This window comes from Herpailurus yagouaroundi, unplaced genomic scaffold (assembly GCF_014898765.1).
Source record: "Herpailurus yagouaroundi ecotype Mexico unplaced genomic scaffold, PumYag 77, whole genome shotgun sequence".
Taxonomy (NCBI): domain Eukaryota; kingdom Metazoa; phylum Chordata; class Mammalia; order Carnivora; family Felidae; genus Herpailurus; species Herpailurus yagouaroundi.
The window spans coordinates 13,255,712-13,280,369 of record NW_024412388.1 but is presented as its reverse complement, the minus strand read 5'-3'; the positions used below and the strand labels follow the sequence as shown (position 1 = coordinate 13,280,369).

General features: G+C 57.2%; 1 protein-coding gene across 1 annotated transcript in view; it reads right to left on the bottom strand.

The window, feature by feature from the left end:
• Positions 1-24,658, bottom strand: part of IGSF21 (immunoglobin superfamily member 21) — a 74,712-nt gene that overhangs the window by 17,820 nt on the left and 32,234 nt on the right. Inside the window, exon 2 of the mRNA XM_040462763.1 lies at positions 18,146-18,264. Coding sequence (XP_040318697.1) covers positions 18,146-18,264 — 119 coding nt within the window. The remainder of the gene's footprint in view (positions 1-18,145; positions 18,265-24,658) is intronic.

Sequence of the window (24,658 nt, the reverse complement as noted above, 5' to 3'; positions counted from 1 at the left end):
GCACATTCCTGCTCTGAATGTCATTTATCATGGGGTGGTAATCAATCAGACGTGGGGAGGGGCGGGGGTGGGGGGAAGAGAAGTTCAAAATTATGTTATTTGCAAAAAATCCATTCTTTTCTCTCAGCATGCCTGCTCTATTGACTGCCTTCCCTTCAATCAGCAACCAGTCATTATACCGAATTGCAAGGAAAAAGAAAGCCACCCTCTTAATATATGAAAGTGTCCATGCGTGAATACAAATGTCCCTCCACGTTCCCTATTTTTAATTTCTTCCTTTTTTGGGAGGGGGGTCTCCCGTCACAGTGTCTTTCCATCCTCTCCACCGGTCTCTCCGGCTTCTACAAGACGCTGCTCGAAGGAGCACCTCCTCCAGGCAGCCACCCTGCTCCACACTGAGCTGCCCAAGGTTCCTTCTGCAGCTGGCTCACCTCCTCCGTGCCCTGCACAAAGCGATCCTTCTGCTGGTTAACTCTGCCTCATCCTTTAGGGCTGGCCTTAGGGACTGCCTCCCTCGGCAGCCTTCTAGGACCCTGCCAGACTCAGTCAGGGCTTATCCTCTGGGCTCCTGGAGCACTGTACACCTGTCGTTCTCACAGGTGCCTGTCATCCTGTCCCGGGTCCACGTCTGTTTCCCCAGGAGACTGTGCTCCTGGACGTCTGGAGCTTCGTCTTTTGCCCACCTAACCTCAGAGCTGGAGCAGGCCTGCCACACAGGAGTTCAAGTTCAATTCTTGTTTTGTTTGTTCCTTCCCTCCTTCCTTCATTTCTCCCGGCCCAGGCAAGCACAGAGCCCGTTTGTGGAAGGGATCCCTCGAGACCCTGGAATGCTGTGGGCCCTGCCTTGCTTTGACCAAGGCCACCTTCCCCAACGCCATGCTCTGAACGCACTGAGAATTTGGGGGGAGGTCCGTGAACACCCTAAGCTCCTTCTAACCCCAAGGCCTCTGCATCTGACACCCCCACTAGAATGCAAGCACCATGAGGGCAGGGACGCTTATCTATGGTCACGTCCCAAGGTCACATCCCGAGGGCCGGACACACAAGGATTTGCTCAGTAGTTATTGGTCAAACGAATGAGTCGGGGGGAGGGACCCAAGGGTCGTGCCCCCCCCCATCCCTGCCCCATTTGGAAGGGCTGAAGTCTCTGGCCCCGCCCAAGGCCCACCCTCCTAGCAGGAACCCAAGAAGGAGGGAGACCCCACCAGTGGGCGGGGGCCTCCAGCAGGAAAAGAGAGCAGAAAAGCACAACTCTTTGGTTTATGGGAAAATTAAATATCGAACTGAGGAGTAATAGCAGCCCAGGGAAAAAAAGGCCTGACAAAAAGCCCCCGAATGGAGCCACCATCAGCGACGAGATACACAAACGCCGCGTCTGTGCTTCTAGGGGCGACAGCTGTTCAGCCGAGCCCACCACCCCCTCCAACTTGACACTGGGTAGAAACCCACGCGCCGATGCCATCGACGGATGGGGACCTGGGTCTAGGGCGTTGCCAGTGTGGGTGGGCCCTGCCCGGGACCCTCCCTGCCCCGGGGGTGGGGGCCTTTCTGAGCGGATGGGGTCACCAGGGGACTTCTGGTGGCCGTGGGCATAATCCGTCCCCCCGCCCCCAGGCCTCCCCCCTCCGCGGGAGCTGGCTGGCAGCATCTGCTCACCTGCCTCGGCCCTCCCCTGCCAGCTGCTGTGCTTACGCAGTGGCGGAAGATAAAATTAACAACCCCAACTGGAGGCTCTGGCTGACTGCTCTGGGGGAAGCAGGGGGGGTGCCGGAGGAGGGGGGGGGCGCAGCCTGTGAGGCGGAGAATCGGTGGGGCTGGGACAAGCAGGACCCAACTCGGGTTACTGCTGACGGAGAAATGAAATCCCGCATGCTCACGCACGCACGTGCACGCGCACGCACGCGCACGCACACGCTCCGACACACTCGAAGGGGCGGCGGGGACGCCAGGTGCAGCATCGTAGAGGACGCGCTTAACCTGGTCGCCGTCACAGTGTGTTCCCCGGACCAGCAGCATCAGCCTTACCTGGAACTTGTAAACTGCCAACGCCCGAGCCCCCTTCCAGACCGGCCGAAACAGAACCCCGGGGGCGGGGTGGGATCCAGGCTTCTGGGTTTTAAGAAGCCTTCCAGGAGATTCTAATGCGAGCTCAGTGTGAGAACCACTCTTTGCCCCTTGTGAGCCCCGGTCTGCTCATCTCTAAGTTAGGGGTACTAAGACTCACTGGGGCCACAATAGGTGCCCGGTGAACAGAGGAAATTATTGCTGGCTGGGACAGCAAGATTCAGGCAGAGTTAGAGAACCTCTATTCGGCTTTTCCTGGACCCAGCAGACAGGGCAAGGGTAGAACTCTCTCCCCTGAGTCAAAGGACCTCAAAACCCCCAAGTCCCACCCCACAAGCAGTTCAACTTCAGGCTCATGCCTTGATTGGCTGCTTGGCAATGGTCCCCGTTTTTTTGTTTTTTTTTTTGATTGGCTTCCTAGGCCACCAGTCCCGTGTGGACCCTCCCCCTGCCTGGGGTCTCCTGGCTGGAGGCAGCCTCTGCCCAGCAGCCTGTCTGCAGCCACCGTGCGAGCCGCGCCATTGTAGTTTATGTGGCAATAGAGCAAATGTGTTCAGGCCCATGATAGGTGCCATTTCTGCAGAGACGAAATCTATGGGGTGTGACATGAATCCGTTTTAAATAGCAGCAAGGCTGGCTATTCGGAGGATGTTTTCAATGTATCCCAGAGGTATATATTACACACATGGGCGATTTCACCAGGTGCCATATTTGCAGCTATATGAAAAACGCCTGTGGAAGCTTGCAGAAGCCTGGGGAGGCCCTGGCTGGTGGGGAAGCACGTTCGAGATCTGGCCAGGGGCAGTGGCATCCAGCTCAAGTTCTTTCTGCTCAAGTTCAAGTTCAGCCTGCTCTCTACTTTTCTCCCCCACCCCCACGCCCACCAGAGAGCAGTGGGCTAGAGCTTAGAGAACAAGTTTGGAGGAAGCCCCCCCCCCCGTTTCCCCCCAAAAACCTCTGTCCTTTCCAGCAGAACTGAACCCCCAAGAACCGGGGCCTTTGTGTTTGGGGGCTCAGAACAGGGCTCACCCTTGGCCTTCCCCACTCAGGTCTGGGGCACTTGGCCTGAAGCCACCGCCCTCCTTAGGCACTTGCTAGTTTCCTGGCCTCACCCATAGAGCAAGGGTGACTCTGGAGTCACTGGCCCATGCGGGGTGCTCGTGGGGACTGAAGAACATAGCAGGTGCCACCCCAGCCAAGCTCCCAGCAGGGCCCCAACTCTGCGCCCCGGCCCCAGGCTCTGAGCTGTCAGCACAGAGCCCGATGCGGGGGCTCGAACTCACAAGCCACAAGATCATGACCTGAGCTGAAGTCGGACGCTTAACCGACTGAGCCACCCGGGTGACCCAAGGATTGTGTCTTTTTAAAGAGCTGGGTGAGGCAGAGCCATGCTTCATTCCCAACGGGACCAACTCTTGGCTGGGGTGGAGGGGCTCGATTTTGGTGGGGGGGGGGGGCGTAGGTCTCAGAGATCCAGCACGTGCAGCCTCACCAGGGCCCCATGGGCGGGGCCTGGGCCACTTATTCATCTCTGACCCCTCTAACCTCGTCCCTCACCAGGTTCCTTCCCACCTTGGTTCTCTCATCTGTAAAACGGGGACTGCCATAGTACCTGGTCACAGGTGTTGGTGCCTCGTCACAGTACCTGGGCGTCACGGGGCCATCGTGAGGGTGAGCCGAGCTCGTGCTTTGCAGGATGCCTGGTACTGGTGGGACCATACCCCCACCGGCCATCATATGTGTGAACAGCAGCCTCTATCGCTGGCCTGGGCCAGTGGCTGGCCTTTGCCTACACCACTCATTCTGGCCACCGGCCTGAGAGGCCCTCACTCTGGGGACACTTGTGCATCCTGCTGACCGGGGGCCCCGAGTATGGGGGGCACAGGGCAGCCCTCAGCGAGCATGCGATGAGTTGATATTTGCAGGGGTGACTGGGAGGAGGCTTGGCTCAGTGAGCATCCCCCTGCACCCAGAGTTGAGGGCCCGCGGGGTCCCCAGGCACACAGTGGGTGGGGGTGAGGGGTGGGGAGAGCACTTGACCAACATCTCCACTCACTGGTGGTCACTCTGGGGGCAGGTTCCGTGGTAAATGCTTTAATGCATTAGAGCCTCACCCATCCCAGGAAGTAGGGGTAGTTCTCTCCTTTGACAGACGGAAACGGAGGTTTTCAAAGGCGGTGTGGTCCGCCGCTAGTCGGTCAGCAAGGACCAAGGCTAGCTTTCGTACCGCGTCTGGCTTAAGCCCCTCCGCCCAGGCTCACGACCCCGAGTGCACCGCCCGGCCCCGCGTCTCACATGCTGCGGGCTGTCTCTCAGGGCATCCGTTTCCTCTGTGAGGCAGTAACGGGGCTGGGCTGGGTCACTGCCGAGGTCTGCGGCTCAGATCTGGGCAGAAGCTACAGCAGGAGGGCTGGAGATTAGAGAGGGGGAGCCGGTCCTGAGCAGCTGTGTGTGAGGCGGTGGGACTGGTCAGCACAGCGGGGCCGGCCCCTCCCTGACGGCGGCCCTCAGGAGTTGGGGCCTGTCCTCTGATGGGCTCGGGGTCCACAGGAGAGTCAGCTGGGAGGGTGTGGCTGGGGCCATCATTCCCAGCGAAAACCTTCTCTACCCAAACTCCTGCTCTCAAACCCCAGGCCCATCCAGTTCCCATGGCCTCCCTGGAACACACGTCCCTGGATTCGGGGCCCTGGTCTGGCCTCGCCTTTCCTCTCTGCCCGGGGCCAGGCCTGGTGGACGGAGGGCAGGCAGGGCCCGTGGTAGCCTGACATGCCAGGACCGGGCCCAGCGGCTGGCCTCATACGGGCTCGGGGACCAAGCTGCTGTATCCTGGCCCTGCCACCTGCGAGCTGGGTGACCTTGGCAGGTCACTTTCCCCCCACCGTGCTGGTTTCCTCATCTGTAGCGTGGGGATCATCGTATCTATGTGACAGGTGCTTCTGTAAGGTATTTAGACCCTGGCATGGCACCTGCAGCACTGAATATAGAGGTCAGCCGTTGTCATGACTGTCCCCTCCTTACCCGGGCCTTGGGGTCCCGCCACACAGCAGTGCTCTCCCTCCACCTGCCAAGCTTTCCCTGCTCCTACACCCTCGCCTACAGGGCTCCTTCTGCCTGAAATGTCCCTGTCCTGTCTGCCCCCAGCCCGGCCTACGAGGCCCAGCTGTATGCCGCCTCCTCCATGAAGCCTTCCTGATTCCTCCTCCTGGAGGAGACCCTCTCCCTGGGCACCCCCACAGCTTGCAACCTAGCCCTCCCCTTACCTTCACTTGCCTTCTGCTCGGTTCTGGAAATCTGCACTCTTCTCTGTCTCCCCTGTCCTTCGGGGACTCCTTCAGGGACTCCCCTATCCTGCAGGGACTCTGCTCTGGACGCAGAGACAGGGGCTGAGAGTCTCCGTTCATCACTTGCTAGCCGCGGGATCTCGGGGAAAGTTGCTTCCTCTCCCGGAGCCTCGGGCTCCCCGTCTTTGAAATGGGGATACGTACAACCGCTCTCCCCCCGGCACCGGTGAGAATCAACCACGAGAGTGTTCGTAAAGGACCCGGGGCAGCGCCTGGCATGTAATAAGCCCTCGGTCGGTGCTAGTTTCTGCTGTGAAGGTTATTGTGATTATTAGGACTTATTTGCTTTTAAGATGATCACTCCTAGAGCGCGCGTGAGGTATTCCTGCCTCCTCAGGTAACAGATGGGGAAACAGTCCAGGGGCGCCCTGCAAGCTGGCGGCAGAGACAGGACCGCTGACTCCCAGGGCAAAGCAACCTGCGGAGTTGATCTCAGTGTCCCCTTCTGTACAGGGAGGGATTAGGTCCCTCTCCCCAGGAGCGTCTGTCCACAGGAAGCAGACCCCGCTCCAGGGGCCGGCTCACTGCCTCCCTCGGCGCCCCTGCCCTCTTTCCCAGCTCCGATACAGCTCTGTTAACACCTGTACCCTCAGACTCATGCCGGCTCCTTAAATCACTGGGCCCGAGGCACCGCAGCTTCAACGGCCACATATCACTTGTAATTAAGGGGCCTGTCCCAGGGACGCGAAGTTTACCTTCTGCCGGAGACACTAAATCCAGCTCCCGGTGGTGGAGGGGATAAAGCATCGCACTGACCTAACACCTGTCAAGGTTTAATGATGCGCCTGCGGGCCTGCTCTGGCGGGACCTGGGGGGCGGCCAAGAGGGTCAGGTAGTAGGTGGAGAGAGACGACCCCAGAACAAGAACTGAGCCTCCTGGTCTGTGAGACACAGGAAGTCCAGGGAGCTGGTGAGGGTCTCAGGAGGCGGCAGCCACCTGCCTGGACGGTTCAGGGAGCAGGTGACTCTCTACCGCTTGGCTCAAGAGGGCACAGAGGGCCATTCTGTGAGAGGCTGCAGACAGGCTCCTTAGCCAGGCGGTCTGGGTTTGAATAACAAGCTCTGCCGCTCGCTTGCTGGGTGACCTTGGGCAAGTTACTTAACCTCTCTGGGCCTGTTTCCTCATTATCAAAATGGAAATGCTACAAGTCCCTACCTCCTAAAGTAGTGAAGATTAGAGGAATTAACATACTTAACATACTGGAAAATGTGTGGCATATGGCGGCTGCAAAATTCACCTTTATTCTAGTATGATCTGGCCGACCTACATGAACATGAATCTCTCTCAGTCGCTCCCCCAAGGCAGGCACATGGTGGGGGCTTATGATATTGGGTGAAGCGGGACGTGTGTGCATAAGGAATCAATGGGCAAACGGTCTGTTTCCATCAGGGAGAGGCCGGTCATGTCAGCTCCACGGCCCTACGGACAAGACGTGCAAAGCAGCACAGGACGCTTGGCTAAGCCGTCTGCTCCTTCTAGCCTCGTCTGCGGATCAGAGAGGTCATGCAGCTTTCCAAATCACACCCAGCGTGCACTTCAGAGGCCTTGCCTCCACCCCAGCCCAGGGCTCCAGGCGCCCCCCCCCTCCCCAGAGGAAGAAGTCAGAGAACATTTGGGTTCTTACTCTAGGCTTCCCTTTATCAGCAGGCTCTGTTTTCTCTTCTGTGAAATGGGGACACTGATCTTGCTGACTTCCCAGACGGCTGGAGGAGCGGCTGATGATGCAGCCCAGGTATTCCCTGCTGTCTCTGTTGAGAGGCTACGTGGCCCAGGCCCCTGTGGCAGCCCCATGGCCCCACACTCGGAGAGGAGCGGCGACCCTCCGTCTTCCCGGCAGCCTCGTGTAGCGGGAAAAAGGGGGGCTCCTCCTTCCCGCAGATCTGAGCTCAAATCCCATCTCACTCACTGCTGTGCGACGTTGGGAAGCTTCCCTGCCCTCTCTGTGTAGGGCATGTAGTACCCACTGTAACTGAGGCAGCATAGGGCCCGTCCGGGGCGGGGAGACCAGAGGTGGGGCAGCAGGTAACAGAACGTGCTGGGCCTGTTGCCGAATACACAGTGGGCTTCGGTCAAGGGCGTGCCTCCTTTGCAGGGCTGTGTTCAGTGAGGGAGCGAAGGAGGGTTCTAGAAGGAGGGTTCTGTCCAGGAGGCGGTCAGCAGGCTCGGGCCTTTGGGGCTGACACTGGGAAGCGACCGTCCTTGGTAGATGACCCAGTTAGCTCCAAAGTGCTCCTCTGAGCCCCAAACCCATCTGTCTGGCCCTTCTCTGAACGGGCTCTCAGCCGGTGACCTGAGTGTTAGCTACAGGCCTGTGGGTGGGCAGGTGGGCAGAGCAAGCATCCTTCCTCCAGGTCCCCGGCCAGGCTGAGGCGCTCAAGACGGCTCTGCGGTCCATTTTGGAAGACCCTGGCCGTGCTGGCCCCGGCCCTCTGGGCCGCGGCCCCACTCCAGCAGCCGAGCCCGGCCAGCTGTCTCAGGCCCCTGCTGCCTCTCGAGCTGTCCCCTCGGAAGCTCCAGCAATCGGGACGGAGGCCTGCAGACAGCCTTCAGATCGCGGCCCCGGGCTTCTCCACCCCTCAGCCCATTTCCTGAGGTCACCGTCTGCTAAGCGGGACCGCAGGTCTCCTTGGTGACTTCTCAGGGACCATCTCCATCCAGTGCCGGGTCCTGCCATCTCCTCCACATCTGCTCCCAGCTTTCCAGTTGGTCCCCAAGTCCTATGGCTTCTGTTCGGAAACGCCTCGTATCTTTTTCCAACCTCCACGGCCCAAGGCCCGAGCTGACTGGTGCCGTCTCACCCGCTGCGGCTGCCTGCCCTGCCCTCCGACCCAGGCCAGGTGCCGTCTGTATTCTCCATCTCGTTTATCCCTCACAACAGCCCTGTGGGAGTAGTGACCTTCACTGCCCCGGTTTCCAGAAGACGTAAAAGAGGCTTGGAGAGGACAAGTCACAGCGCGACTGGGGAGGGGGGTGGGACGGGACCCTTTCCTGACCTCCTCTACCAGTGCGAGCGTGGGACGCCACGGCAGTCGCTGCCCGGTGTCACTTCCTGCGGCTCTGACTCCATTCCCTGGCCTCACTGACACTTACAGGGGGGAGGTCAGGACAACATGGGTGGGAAGTAAAAACAACGGTCCTGTTTAGGGGCGCTCACTAGGAGCTTGGGACACGGGCCCAAGAGGGGAGGTGCTACGGTAACCCCATTTGGCAGACAGGGAAACTGAGGCTCAGGCGGGGAAATAAACCACCTGCCAGTGTAGTGTGGTGGCTCAGCTGAGGGCTCTGGAGCCAGCCTGCCCGGGTCTGGATCAAGCTCAGCTGTTAGCTGGCCCGTGCCCTCGGGCCCATTTGTTAGGGTTTCTGCTTTCACACTTGTCAACTGTGGAAGGTAATAGTGGCGCCTCCTTAGAGGGCTGTTAAGACAATTAAATGAGCTAGCAGGTGCGGGGCAGAACTGTGCCTGGCATACAGCAAATGCTCAATAAACATTTGCTGCTTTTATTATCGGGAGTTGCAGAACTGGGTTTAAAACCTCTGCCTGAATCTCACGTTCACCCCCTTAAATACTCCCCAGCTCTCTAAGGGAGTAAACACTATTTCTCGTCACCCTACTTGGATAGAGGGCTCATTCTTCACTGGGGACCTCCCAGCCTTCTCCTGGTTTCAATTTGGAGGACTTTGGTCACTCACTGTCACTTCTCCAGAGTGGGGGGGGGGAAGGGGTGGGGGAGGGGAGGAGGTTTGGAGGGGGGCCTGCCTGGATGGACATTTGCTTGGGAGACAAGAGTGCCCAGGCCTGGTCCTCAGGACCCTGAGGGCTTCGGGAGTGGGACGTGGGGGTTTGCGTTTGCAACCCGTCAGCACCCCAAAGTCCTCTCGGCTCTGGCTTGGATCCCAACCCGCCACGTCTCCTCCCCCTCCCCTTCCCCCTCCCCTTCCCCCTCCCCCTCCTCTTAGCAGCCTTGCTCCCTGGAGCCTGTGGCCACTGCAATCGCCTGGGGCCAGTTCATGTAATTAGTGTAGGCCCAGCAGGCAGCTTATCCGCTCAGGCTCCAAGACAAGGAGGGGGCTACGCGCGGCAGCTCTGAGTCTCGCCTTCCAGCTACACTGCTTGGGGTCCCCCAGGGATTCTCAGACCAGCGGCCTCCCTTCATTGACCTAAGCTGTCCCCTGGACCGCCATATACTCTGAGCAGGAGCTGGATCTGCCTGGGAGATACACATCTCCCCACGGCTGTCCTGCACGCAGGCAGGCTTCCCGAGACGGGGTCTGCAGACCGCCGCCTGCTTTTCCGCTCGCGTCCTTCAGAGAGAAAGAGCTGTGTTTCTCCTTTTTGCTCAGGCCTATGGCGGCCACACCAGGCCTTTGAGGGGTGCAGGCTCAGATCCCCCATCACTTTTGGAGCCGTGGACATTTCTCCTTCCCAGGTCAGGAGAGGTCCTTGACACTCCAATTATTGGCCCTGGGAATGTGCTGCTTCTTCCAGAGAGGAGCACTGGGCTGGATGTCCAGAGAACAGAGTTCAAGCATCTGGTCCCAGAAAGCAGAGCTCCAGGCCTCTAGAAATCCTAGGTTCTGGCCTGGCCTCGTGGAAGCGAGCTCAGCTCCATCACCCACAGCGTGCCACAGTCTCCTTTCCTCTGAGAGCACCGGCCAGCCCAGGGTGAGCTTCTTGTCACAGGGAAGCTCGAGCAACTGGCCCCAGGAGGACTTCCTGGGGACTCCCCACCCCAAGTCACACAGCAGGGGAGCAACAGAGCCAGACTGGAGATGGCCAGATGGCTTTAAAAAGCATCAGAAGTATGTAAGGACAGACGTAAAGGTCAATGGAATAGGAGGGAGAGTCCAGAAATAAACCCTCACATTTATAGTCAATTGATTCTTGGCCAGGAGGCCAATACAGTTCAGTGGGGAAAGGAGTGTGTTCCAAGATGGTGCTGGGACAACTGGTCACCCACATGCAATTGAGGGAGGCCGACCTCTCCTCCACAGCACGCACAAAAACTCCCTGAAGATGGATCGTACACTTGGGGCGCCTGGGTGGCGCAGTCGGTTAAGCGTCCGACTTCAGCCAGGTCACGATCTCGCGGTCCGTGAGTTCGAGCCCCGCGTCGGGCTCTGGGCTGACGGCTCGGAGCCTGGAGCCTGTTTCCGATTCTGTGTCTCCCTCTCTCTCTGCCCCTCCCCCGTTCATGCTCTGTCTCTCTCTGTCCCAAAAATAAATAAACGTTAAAAAAAAAAATTTTAAGATGGATCGTACACCTAAACGTAAGAGTTTAAACTATTAAAACTCTTAGAAGAAAAGCAGGAGTGCACTGTGACCTTGGGTTGGGCAGAGCCTCCTCAGCTGGGAGACCCAGAACACAAGCAACAGAAAATGAGTAGATGGAGTGAACCTTATCTGGACGAACTCCCTTCGTCCTTCACAGGACGCCAGCAAGAAAGGGGAAAGGTAACACACCAAAGGGGAAAATGTACACAAATGTGACACGTGATACAGCCATCGCACCTGAAATAGAGGACTCTTAGAGCATGATGATGAAAAGCCAGATCACCTGGTTGAAACAAGCAAACGATCTGACGGGATTTCTGCAAAGCAGATCTCCGAAGGGCTACAAAGCCCCAGAAAAGACCATCAACACCATTGGCCATCAGAGCAGCGCAAATCACATCGCAATGAGAACCGCTTCACGTGCGCTAGGACGGTCGCCTTCAGACAGACAGGCAGCAGGTGCAGGTGAGGATCTGGAGAGACTGGGACCCTATGCCACTGGAGGAAAAGTCAAAGGGCACAGCTGCCTGCCCGCCCTCAAAAGGCTATGCACAGAGTTCTCATTCGATCTAGCAATTCCGTGCTTGGGTCTGCCCCGCCCCCCCCCCCCCCCCCCAGAGATCTGGAAACTATCCGTTCACACCAAAAGCCTGCACATAAACGTTCACAGGAGCATCATTCGTAACAGCTGGAAGGTGGAAACGTCCATCAACTGGGTGAATGTACAAACGGAATGTCAGGCATCATGCAATGGAATATCGTTCAGCCACGACGAGGGACGGGGTCCCAATACGTGCTCCAATGTGGATGAACCTTGAAAAGCTGACACTAAGTGTAAGAAGTCCCAAGAATGACAAAAGACCACGTTTTGTATGACCCCATTTCTAGAAAGCGTCCAGACCAATCCACAGAGAGACCAAGCAGATGAGTGATTGCCTAAGACCGGGCAAGGGGTGCAGGAAGGGGAGTCATTGCTGATGGGCACGGGGTTTCTCTCGGGGGCAGTGAACATCTTCTGAAATTGCTTACACGACTAAAAGTGTTTGCAGAACTTGGTGACTATGGTAAAACCCATTAAGTTGTATCCTTTAAACCAGTGAATTGTACGTCATACGAATGACAGCTCAACAAAATAATTTTTAGAAAAAAGCACACCGAATGCACGTAATAAAAATTTAGTAAAGGGGCGCCTGGGTGGCTCAGTCAGTTAAGTGTCCGGCTTCAGCTCAGATCATGATCTCCCGGTCTGTGGGTTCGAGCCCTGCGTCGGGCTCTGTGCTGATGGCTCAGAGTCTGGAGCCTGCTGCGGATTTCGTGTCTCGCGCTCTCTCTGACCCTCTCCCACTTGTGCTCTGTCTCTTCCTCTCTCTCAAAAATAAACGTTAAAAATTTTGTTTTAAAAATTCAGCAAAACATACCTAAACAAACAAACAAACAAACAAACAAACAAATAGCAAGCAAGCTACGCAAAGTTCATTAGCAACTGTTCCCCGGGATGGGACCTGTGTCCCCTGGCCCCACGTTTGGAAAGCATCTGGTGTGGTCTGGTGCCACTGTGGTCTTGGGTGCCAAAATTCTACCTTTATCTGCTGACCTCATTTGGAAGCCTACGGAAGACAGACAGGGATCCCGAGGTAGAACGTTTTATGAATGCTTATTAATATGTCGTGACTTCTGGTAGAGCAGAGTGGTTAAGCACGTGGGATGCCCTTACCCTTGCTTGGCCGCTGGGTGTGCTGGGCAAGCGGTGTACCTATCTGTTTCCTCACCTGGTGAAGAAAGGGCAGTACCCATCTTACGGAGCTTTTGAGATGATTTGATAAGTTAGTCTATGAAGACCTTAGCACAGTGCTTGGCGTGGCAGTAAATCCTCAGTGAAGGGTGACCTAGGTGGTCGGGAGGAGAGCGTCGCCTTCAAAGTCAGATGGCGACTCCTCCACTCTGCCCCCTCCTGGCTCAGTTACTTTTGTGGGTCAAATGGTCTCCGCAAAAGATGTGTTGAGATCCTAACCCCCAGTGCCTGCGGATGGGACCTTATTTGGAAACAGGGTCTTTGTCGATGTAATGAAGGTCAGGCGAGGTCATACTGCCTCAGGGTGGGCCTTGATCCAATGCCTGGTGTCCTTATAAAAGGGGAACACAGACACCGAGGCACCGACCCATGGAGGAGGACGCCCCGTGAGGACACAGGCAGAGAATGGAGGGACGCATGTACAAGTCTGGGAGGGCCAGCCATTGCCAGTCACCGGCAGGAGCTGGAAGAGGCAGGCTTCTTCCCTAGAACTTCCCTAGAACTTTCAGAGGAAGCGCAGCCTCGCCAATGCCTTGATTTCAGGCCTCCAGAACTAGGAGAGAAGATATTCTCTCAGTGTCCTGATATCCCCTCAGTGTCCTGGAGCCCCCACCGCCTCAGCTCTGCACCCCGCCGCACTCCCTTGACATCTGCGTTACTAATAGCCTTTGTGGACGTGTCCCTTGGGGGCTCAGAGTGGCTGTCAGGCTCTCCAGCTCTGATCTCAGGCAGCCTGGCGGGACCCCCGGCTCTCTCGCTCCCGTGGGTGAGCCCCTTAAACTCTCAGAGGCTCCTTCCCTCGTCTGTGAAGCAGGGGGGGGGGGTGACCGGGCCCGCCTTGGAGGACCCTCGTGAAGGTCACACGATTGGGTTGGACGCTCAGCACAAAGCCACACATTCCATGCTTGACGGGAAGCGGCCTTGATCATTAGCCGTGGGTCCAAGGGGTGGCAGAGAAACCTGGCCTCCCGCTCTTCCGGTGGGAACAGGAGAGCAGCGTCTCTTGGCTTTGGTGCGGGTGGGGGTGGGGTGTCCGGGCTCACATTTAATTGATTGTAACATCGCACCCGGAACATGCTCCCCCGCATCACCTGCACCCCCAAGAAGAGCCGCGGCAATCCTTCCGTGACTGTGTATAATGCGTTCCTGGGGCCCAGCACGCGACTTTCAAATTGGCTTACAATTTATCTGCAGCTCGGATAAAAACATTTTAATGACTGTGTGCGGCATGAACCCTCGGTGTCACCCACGGGGCTCCCAAATGTCTTTTCCCACCACATAGCGGGGATGTTATAGGCGTGAAATTACAGCCGCTCTCGCATTTTGATCTGCACCCCGAGGCCTGTGGAAACGGCACGTTAGAATATGCTAGATGCAGAGGCAGCCTGGGTGCGGGCTCTCCAGCACAACTGCTCCGTGCTTTTGATGCACATGGGGCCGTGCAACGTGCCCTGCGCCTCATCTCCCTCCCCCCGCCCCGCCGCTGTCCTAGGAAGCTTCCCTTTGACCCCCAAATTGGGGAGGGGGCTGTCTCGCCCCACCGTTGGCCGCCACAGTCCTTAGGGTCCCTTGGTGCATAAAGGACACCCCAGCTTTCAAAGGCCTCCACTCACTTGGAGGGAGGGTCTTGGTGCATGTGTGTGTGTGTGTGTGTGTGTGTGTGTGCGCGCGCGCGCGTGTGGCCAGAAAGGGTCTAAGGTATGTCACAGATGGGCCAGGACAGTGAGCAGATCGTAGCGTTCGAAACTTCCCTGAAACATATTGAAAGGGGAGGGTCAAGGAGGAGGAGGAGGGAGTCACACAATTTTCAAGTCTTTCTAATTGTGCCTAGTGTTTAAAAAATTTTTTTCAATGTTTTCATTTATTTTTGAGAGGCCCAGAGAGACAGAGTGTGAGCAGGGGAGGGGCAGAGAGAGGGAGACACAGAATCTGAAGCAGGCTCCAGGCCCTGAGCTGCCCGCACACAGCAGACATGGGGCTCGAACCCACGAACGGCGAGATCCGAACTGCTTAACCGACTGAGCCACCCAGGCGTCCCTTATTGTGCCTGACGTTTAAATGACATGAGGCCTATTTGTCATGAGAGACGCTATTTATTGAGCACTCGGAACGTGCCAGGTGCTGGGCTCAGAACACTCTCTTCTGGGGATCATCTCATTGAATGGCCCGACCTTGGCCAAGCCACTGCCTTCTCTGAGCCTGGGTCTGGGCAATGGACGCAGTGTAGTTTCTGCCTCACAGGCCAGCGCAGCTGCTGGAGCCCCGGAGCTGCCCCCGGGGGGGACACCCTCACACTCAGCCCCCTGTCTCTCCCAGCCCGCCCAGGACCTTCCCAACCTTGGTGAGCCAAGGAAGGCATGCTGCTCTGGGACGGGGACAGCCACAGCCCCGCTGGCCCCGGGGCAAATCCTTTCCCTTTCCCCAGCCCCAGTCTCATCCTGATCCCGAGGGGCTCTTGTCAAGATCAGGCAAACCCCTCCATTGAGAGCACTTTACAATTGGCAGAGCTGGCTGAGTGGGAGGTGTGGCTGTCGTTACCAAGGTCGGGGGTATGTGCTGGCTCCTCCCCTAGGTCTTTGGGAAGAGGCCAGGAGGACGGGTAGGCAGAGGCCCGCTGTCCTGCCACTCCCAGAACCAGGGCAGACCTGGGTCCCTTTGCAGGGACTCAGCGCACGAAGCTGTGAACACTCCGTTCTCAGACTGGCTTGAAGCTCCTTGGAGTCATCAAGAAGGAAGCAGCCACCGCTGTGCCCAAGAGGGGGCAGGGCCCGCGACAATGACCCTAAAGATGCTGAGGTCTAACCTGACGAACCTTGTGGCTGCCTCGTCTGGGTTTGGTGCTTTGCAAACTTTATTTCAATAAGAAAAAAAAACCTCACAACCACTCTGGAGGGTAGCCACCCTTATCCTTATTTCACAGATGGGAAACTGAGGCCCAGGGAGGCTAACGAATGCAATGACCGATCTGGGATTCAGCCCGAAACCTGCGTGTCCTAAACTTGTATAAAGGGATTATAAGATCTCCTGGCTCCCAGGGCTGTGGCCAGGATTCCGTGAGACAATGTGCATGAAGCCAGGAGCTCACGCCCCGTCAGGCACAGGCCAGGGATGGGCAGGAGCTGTGTTATCAGTTCAGCTGCAGGCTTAGCGAGCACGGGGGTACCTGCCGCATCCGGGGGGACAATGGGGCAGGGGCGACCGCTAACAAGCACAATGACCTCTGAGCAGTGGGTCAGTCAGAGGACTGACCAAGATGGGCGAGTGCTATTTCGGGAGGAACCCTGCCCGGGGAACACCCTGAATTTCCAGGGGTCAGAGCCTTACCCTGGGTTGGGAGCCACTGCGTGGTCCTGCCCCTCCCGGGTCCCCACTCCCCCACCGCCCCCTGCCCCTGCCAGCCTTCAGCCTCCTGTTCAGTAACTGGGATCACATCATCTGTCTGCCCCATCCCAGATGGCTGCCACCTTGCATCGAGAGGACCCCAGAGGTTCACCGTTCCCTGCTGCCCGGACAGTGAGACCGGAGGAGAGAATTCTCAGCTGGCTCATGCTCGCCAGGAGTATACTGCCTTGCTCAGCCAGGACCATCAGGCCCGCCGTGTGGTTCTGGTCGGCCCCACGAGATCTCTCTGTGCCTCAGGTGCTTGCTTAGCGGACGGGGTAACAGACTCACAGATGTCAGAGCTAGGAGGACGCTTAGGACCGTCTGGTTACACCCCCTCACCGTATGGAGAGGGAAACTGAGGCCACAGAGGGAGAGTGCACCTGCACAAGGAGCTCTGGTGAATGAAGGAGGGAGCGTAGGCCTCCTGGAGGAGGTGGCTTTTGAGGATGCTGTCCGTGCTCACAGAGAGAGAAGCCTCACCTGGAGCATCTACACCTGTTTTCAGGGGCGCAAAAGGGGGTGTGGGAGTCCAGATGCCTGGCTTCTGGCCCCAGCACCGAGCTGCTATCACAGGGAGATTTTGTGATCCTGGCTGGGTGACCTCAGGCAAGTGGTTTGCCCTCTCTGTGCCTCCACACCTGTGTGTGCACCTATGCACGTTTTACGTTTGCATCGCGCACTGGATACAGCTCCCCAAGGACCTCGTCCTCTTGAAGGAGCGTGTCCATTACCTAGCGCGTAGGAGGTGCTCAATAAACATCCGATAAATAAATGGTTACGTGCATGTCCCTCATCAGACTGGGGCCCCCTGATGGTGCAAACCGAGTTTTGTTCTTCACCAGATTCCCCGGGGCGACCAGCCCTGGGCTGAGCACCAAGACGTCTCCTTCAGGGAGTCGCCGTGTCCCCGCCGCGGCCCATCCCCCAGGAATCCAGAACACCCCACGTGCCGCCGCTGCGGGAACCAATGTCCCTCTGGAGGTCTGCCCTTTGGAGGTTTTCCATTTCCCCGGAAGCTGTGGCTTTCCACGGGGCCTTTATGCTCTCACTGATTGCCTGAGTACGACAAGCTTTGTTTCCCTGGTAAATATCACTTGATAAGAAAATCAGAGAACCCTGGGGCCCGGCGTCAGGGCCGGGTTCCTAGAATTCTGGCAGCAGAATCGGAAAGTGTGGCTGACGAGAATGTCAGCACTGCCAGGGGCTCCTGAGACCGCTTGGAGCCAGGCCTTTGATTTACAAGGGGAGAAACCGAGGCTGGGGTGGCGGACAGCGCCACCCAGAGACGGGCGCTGGCATTACTATCCGCGTGTTGCAGATGGAGGCAGACACGGGGTCAGAAGGCAGGACACCCCGAAACCCGGTCCTGACACCCACTTTCTCACTGGTCACTTGATGCTTCAATGTCCTGGGAAAGGCCGTAGGCGGTCCAGCGTCAGAATCACTCTCAACGTTTATTTATTTTTGGGACAGAGAGAGACAGAGCATGAACGGGGGAGGGGCAGAGAGAGAGAGGGAGACACAGAATCGGAAACAGGCTCCAGGCTCTGAGCCATCAGCTCAGAGCCTGACGTGGGGCTCGAACTCACGGACTGCGAGATCGTGACCTGGCTGAAGTCGGACGCTTAACCGACTGCGCCACCCAGGCGCCCCCAGAATCACTCTCCATAGCAGGTGTGTATCACCGCCCCCAGGGAGGCTCCCAGGTTGTCCTGTCCCTGGGGGGGGGGGGGGGGGGGGCTTGCCCCCCCGCACCGTCCCCACAGGCACTTCTATGAACGTGGCTCTTGTCTTCCGCCTGGAAAGGTACTCCCACAGGTGCCCCCACAGTGCCCAGCTTCTTCCTCCCCGTGTCCTCATGGGGTCCCAGGGCCCAGAGCTGGGGGTCCACGAATGACCCGTCAGGCCTGCATCCCACCCCTGCCTTACAGAAGTGGACGCTGGGGTCTGCTGCCCCTCGGGAAGCCCTCATTCCTCCTTCAGTCCCTCAGTTGTCCCAGTCAACGTGTCAGTTGTGCTCCTCCAAAGTGCCCAGGCCATGAGGATCTGGGGACGAGCCACAGCCCTGCGTCCATGAGGTCAGGGTATATCAGTGCAGGTCGGAGAAGGGGTTCCTGAGAGGAAACCTTTGGGTGGTAAGGCCACACCTGTCACACCTCGGCAAGGCCAGTGTCCTCTCCCCTCGGTGGCAGGAGTGGGAGAGAAGAGCGTTCCTAGGACAGCCCCCCTGTGCACACGCACATGTGCAAAGCTCCTCGCTGGGACCCTGGGGCCAGGGCCCCTGTGCTCACCCATGACGTTGAGGAAGATGTTGCCTGATGCCAGGACCACCTTCTCTCTCGTGGCGCGGTCGTAGATGCCCACGTGGCACTCATAGGGACCGTTGTCTGAGATGCGGACTTCGGGCAGCCTGGGGGAAGGCAGAGGGACAGGATGAGGCCCCATCGTCCGGGGCTGGAAGGCGCAGCCAAACCCCACTGTTCAGCCTCGGATCAACAAACGCTTCTGGATCGATCAGGTGCTCATGCGCTATGCTGGGGGGAGCAGCAACATTTCTGGAGCACCGACTGTATGCCAGTCCCTGCGTTTTATTCTTCAGGAGGTGAAGGGGGTGGGGGGCTGGGTTTAGCTGGAGTTACACCTGTGCCTCCATGAACGGCGGATGGTAACAGTGCCCACACCTAGAGGGCCCCGAGTATGACAGGCGTGTGATACAGGCTCAACACTGCCCTAGGGCATCACATCACTCAGCCCTCCACAGAGGATCGCCATTTCCGTCTCATAAGCATGGAAACTGAGGCTCCAGAGGAGGCACAGGTAGCCCCTCCCGCCCCCCCCCCCCCAGCAATATGGCTCATAAGAGCCCGGATGGGAATTTGCATTCCTCTTCCCACACTGCCTTTGCTGTCTCTTCACGCCCAGTCTTGGGGGCTTGAGAAGAAACACAGCCAACTTCTCATCTCCAAGGAGCCCCTGTCCTGGGGGACAAGGAGGCAGAGAGGCAGCCGCACTGCCAGGCACGTGGAAAAGGGGGGGCTTCTCTGAGCACAGAGCAGGGAGCAGCTGGTCCTGCCTGAGGTCGTCAGGAGGGAGCCTTGACCTGGAGGCCGCCTGCTGCTGGGTCAGGGAAACCTGGGGGGTTCTCTGGCAAGTGCCAACCTTCTCTGGGCCTAATCATGCGGCCAAAGGACACTCAGAAGAGGCGGGGTCTCCGTCTCAGAGGTCCTTGCACCACAGCATGACACAGGAAGACGCTCACGGTCACGGTCATGGCAGCCGTAGTAAAGGGCCAGCGTGGCTCCCTACCCACCAAATTGGCCCCGCGGTCTGATCAGAGAGGCCCCGGCCGGGGAAGGCAAGGGCGGTGGCTAAGAGCACAGACTCTGGGTGTGGGTCCCGCCCCGCCCCCCCCCCCCAGAAGGGGGTTCCTTCAATCCAGCTCTTTGTTCCCACCCCCTCGTGGACACATTTCCACCCTACTCAGCGAAGCCGCCCGCTGCGATCTGCTTCTGCTGGGCAGTCTGACCTCAGATTCCCTTTCTTCCCTTATGTCAGCTGCCACCCCTATCCCCAGCTTTGCCTCCGAGCTCCGGTTCCCTCCTGACTCAGTGTCCCCCACCTCCCTGCACCTTGCCCCCCACACCTGGGCTCTCAGCCTGGGTTCCGGGCTGCTGGCTCCGCTCTGAGCCAGCACGCATTAGCATAAACAAACACCTTCATTTACATAGAATACGCAGAGGTTGACAGCTGGTCTACCGACTGTCATAAAAGGACTCAGAGAGAACAGGAGCTTCTCACCAGGGAAACTTTGCGGGGAGAAGGCTGCCCTCCTTCCCTCCCTTCCGTGCTCAGGGGGGCACCGTGTCAATGGAACAGCGGGGGCCTGTCTTCCCTTGGGAGCGATTCCCTTTGTTTGTAACCCGGCTAGACTGGAAAAACAGCCCCTCCAGGGGCACTGGTGCTGAGCCACAGTCGCCTGGAGTGACATATTTAGGTGACACTCATAGGGATCAGTTATAGGGCCGACCTGCTTCAGTGACTTGTGTGCAGGCAACACGCTCAGGGGACAGCCCCATAAAGACACAGGCTCAGGAGACACGCGTAGCTGGCAGCCGCCCAGGTGATGTAATAAGGTAATAGTGACATGGCGGGCACGCAGGTGGAGACGCGCAGGCAACCGCCATGTGGGGGACACACGCGGACGCGTTTAGGTGACAGCAGCACAGGTGACGTGTTTAGGCCATTGCTCCACTGATGGCACGCTCAGGTGACAGGAACATAAGCGGTGTGTGTGGGCGACTCATGTGGATGACACAGCACAGGTGGTCGAAGACGTGACGCCTGGACTGGCGCCTTGTGAAGAAAGCGGCTTCCCACTTGGGACTGTTTCTACAGACTCGTGTGGTCCTTCACGGGGCTCCTTAGCTCTCCCAGCGGGTCCCGGTCCTGCTGCTGGGCACCACCGTCCACCTCCGCCACCACTCAGGGACTTGAGCACGTCCCGGTACTGCTCTATCTCCTAAATGCATCCTGGATTGCATCCACGTCCCTCCAGCCCCACGGCCACCATCTTTGTTCACCTGGAAGGAGGGCCTAATCTTCCTCAGATCCGTTGTGCGGGCAGAACCCAGATCTTTGCAAATGCAAATGGAATTAATGGCACTCCCCTACCTAAAGTCCTTGGGAGACTTCTCTGGGCTCTTCAGATAAAGACGGGAATCCTTATCTTGGCCAACCAGGCCAGCATGGCTGCTTCCTGCCACATCTCCAGCCACCTCTTAGCCTCGTCCTCCTCTAGCTACGATGGCTTTCTGTCTTTCCATTCCTCTCATGTGCCCAGTGCCTTCTTAAAAAATAAACTTAATTTTGGAATCGTTTTAGATTTACACAAAAGTTGCCCAGAGAATAGAGCATTCTCGCCCATCCCTCACCCGATTTCCCCCATGGTTAACCTGTTCCAAGACCACAGTATAGCTGTCAGACTAAGAAACCAACACTGATACGTCACTGTTACCTCAAGCCCACACTCCTTCCGGATTTCCCCAGTTTTTCCACTGATGTCCTTTTTCCGTTCCAGATTCCCATCCAGGACCCCTCAGAGGGGACCCTTACAGGTGCATTTAGCCCAGTGCCTTGTTTGACTCAGCGCTTTTGCTTGCAATGTTCTCTCTTCCTGGGGCTGCTTCATTTTCTTTCCCTGGCGGTATCCTTCCGATTACAAAGGAATGGTCGCTTTCTTAGCCACCACCCGGACCAGGTGGGTGTGGGGGATTGGTGGCATTGGTGGCCCTGATTAATAGCCTCCCTGCATCCATGCCTCTTGCAAACAGCTTCGATAGTTTCTCCTACCTAGGAGTGGAGTCTCTCTCCCTATTCTTGGCCTTATGACTTGCGGGTCATAAGGTTGGAAGTGACAGTGTACAAATTCCAAGCCTAAGTCTCAAAAGAACTCTCTCTCTCTCTGTAGCCCCACCTCCCCCTCTCACTCTCTCTCCCTTTCCCTGCTTCTTCCTGAGAACAAGCCTCTGATGTGGACAAGAGCGCATGGAGACACGGAAAGAGACCCCAGCTGGCCCAGCCTTTCCAGCCAAGGTCACACTCAGGAGTGAGCCGAGCCAACCCCGACTCATGAGCAATCATTTATGGTTGTTGCTTGATGCCCATCCAGGCTTGGGATGGCTTGTTATGCGGCAACAGCTAACTGATACAGCAGTACTGGTCTAAACTGTAAGTTGATGACTTTCCTCTGTGACTCTGGATCACCCTCCTCCCCTGCCACGCACGGTAAGCTCTGCAAAGGTAGGGTGTGCCGTCTGGGTCGCCAGCATGTCCCACGGCCTCATGTGGCACTTGCCACCATGCTAGGTACTCGGTCGACATTCAGTAAATGGGTCGCCTGGAGCGAGCACGGAGAACCCCGTCTCCCCCTGTGCTGGAGAGCAGGCACGGAGTCTCATTCTTACCTGCGGACCCCAGGGCTTCCAGGGAGCTGCTTTGATTTGGACCCAACGCCTCATCCGAGCTTGTGCGCTCAGTGCCGTCCTTCTAAAGTGGATTAAGCAGCCCAGAGATGCCCTCTCCCCAGATTTGAGCGGCATTGATCTGCACGCTGCATAAAAGGCCTTGCACAGATAGCGGGGCCCCGAGGGGGCTGGGGTAAGAACACCAACTCTCATCAGCGTTGGGCTCCGATCAATAAACTATTAATAACTGCAGAGGTTTCTGGCAAAATCAGTGTAATGCAGTTTAGCGGCTGGAGTTTACCAACACTGACAGCAGCTTCGAAAGCCACGTAATTGTGTTTTTGAGAAACTGGAGACCCAGATAGTGGGGGCCCCGCTGGCTGTCCCCGGGGGCCGCCGGAGTTCGGGTTAGGCCATGCAAGGGCTGGTCCCTGGGGTTTCTGCCAGGCCGAGGGCTAGCACGAGTATGCGCGCCTACTGTGTGTCATGCCTCGTGCCGAGGCTAGGGGCCGAGTGGCCGATGCAGAGATGCCAAGGACTTGGTTCCTGCTCCCCTGCCTTTGCCTGGGCTGTTCCCTCTGCTTGGACCCGTCTTCCTCTCTTGGCCACATGGCAAGCCTCTAGCCATCTTTCAAAGCCCAGCAGGTGGGTCTGACTTTCCCCACCTGTGATCTCACCCCATCAGAGAGTTGGGTTTAGCTCAGAGCTGACACGGCGTGAGAGACCAATGGGCTAGAATCACTACGTACCGCAATCCTTAGGTTCTACATCGAATGCCACCTCTTCCAGGAAGGCTGCCCTGACTGCCTGCTCCCTGTGCCAAGGCTGCATGCCTGGGGGCACCTACCTGTCCACAGCATGCTACATTGTTACCTGTTTGTCCTCCCTCCCAGGGAAGCATAGAAGCTCCTTGAACGTGAGCCTGGCCACGCGGCGGGTGCTCAGGGAAGAGCCACCGTACGGATGAAGGCAGCGGAAGCAGTCTAGGCCAGGAGGTAGGTGCCCTCGGACTAGTCTGGGCTCTGCACCCGACTAGCTGTGTGAGGTTGGACAAGCTCGTTTGGCTTCTCTGAGCTTGGATTTCTCCATCTGATAAATGGGTGTGATAATACCTGTCTTGTGGGATCACAGGGTAACTTTCTCTCGAGAGGAATTACGCTAAGCCTTTTACCGCATCTTACCGAATCCTCGACGGGACCTTGCTATCACGCAGTACAGAAAGTATGCCCAAATATACTAGAGAGCAGTCATCATCTTATTATCTCTACCTTGTACAGAGGAGGAAACTGAGGCACCCACCTAAGAGGTAACAGGACCGAGGCCAGAGAGTAAGCAGGTGGGTGCCATGATTTGGAACCAAGAGCTGAAAACTTGTCTTCGGGCCCCATCGCCCCACCCGTGGCTGCTCCTCAGGCTCCCTGGTTGCCAGCATTCGCCTCCACGACTCTACAGTGCGTTTCTATTCTGGGCCCTACCACTCTCCAGGTAATGAGAACCATCTGCTTCCTCCCTGCTGGGAGGAACAGGATGGCCTTTTATTTTCCTAAATTCCCTTCCTCCAGCTTCCAGTGGGCCCCTTAATTCCGCTGACGGCGGCTCCCTGAACAAGTTGTGCTCACATTCTCCACACCTGACCCGACTTCACAGCCTCCGCTCGCCTCTCCTTTGCGCGCTTTGTCTCTCCACTGGGAAGAATCCTAGATTCTCGCAGAGTGGAGGTGGTGGACGTGGAACAGGGGGCAGGACTGGGAGGAATCCGAACGCATCTCCGAGTTTCCCCGTCCTGTATCGCCGGGGAATCATGTGATCGGGCGAGGGACTTTGGCTGACAGCAAAAGGAAGCCTGAATGAATGAACTGGACCCAAGTATACTTAGAGCAGAGCCTGGTGGGTGGCAGGTGCTTGTCAAATTCTTCCCCCTCCACCGTGAAATGATTACATTTTTAAAGTGTATTTATTTGTCTTGAGGGAGAGAGGGAGCGAGCAGGGGAGGGGCAGAGAGAGAGGGAGAGTCCCAGGCAGGCTCTGCACTGTCAGCACAGAGCCCGATGCAGGGCCCAAACTCACGAACCGTGGCGGAGATCAAGCGTCAGATGCTTAACCAACTGAGCCCCGCGGGTGCCCCAAATGATTACATTTTTAAACAAATTATTAAGTGCCTCCCAGATCCCAGGCACCGTTTGCGGTGTCGAGTAGGAAGCAGGGCATACACGGCCACCGTTTTCAACAGCAACACTGTAACAACATCCTTTCCATCCAGCCTGCACCTATGCCTCCCTGCTTCTTGGAAGAAGAGCGCTGGACATTAATGCAGGTGCCCTAGGATCAAGGTCATCATGAGAAACATCAGCCTCATCTCGCCACGTCCTAGGGGTAGAGCAGCGTGTCAGGTTAGGTTGTCCCTATACTACAGGTTCCTGGGATCTGTGCCTCTTAAAAAAATATTTTTTTTTAATTTATGGATTTATTGTGGTTTAGGGGTGCCCGGGGTGGCTCAGTCGTTTAAGTGTCCGACTTCAGCTCAGGTCATGATCTCACGGTCCGTGGGTTCGAGCCCCGCATCGGGCTCTGTGCTGACGGCTCAGAGCCCGGAGCCGGCTTCGGATTCTGTGTCTCCCTCTCTCTCTGCCCCTCCCCTGCTCACGTGCTCTCTCTCTCAAAAATAAATAAACATTAAAGAAATTAAAAAAAAAAAAAGATTAATTGTGGTATAATTGACAAACAATAAGTTGCACAAAGGCTGCATATTCGATGGGTTTTGACCTGTGTGGACACCATTGAAACCACTCGCACAATCAAGATAAGGAACAGCTCTAGCACCCCCCCCCAAAGTCTCCCTGT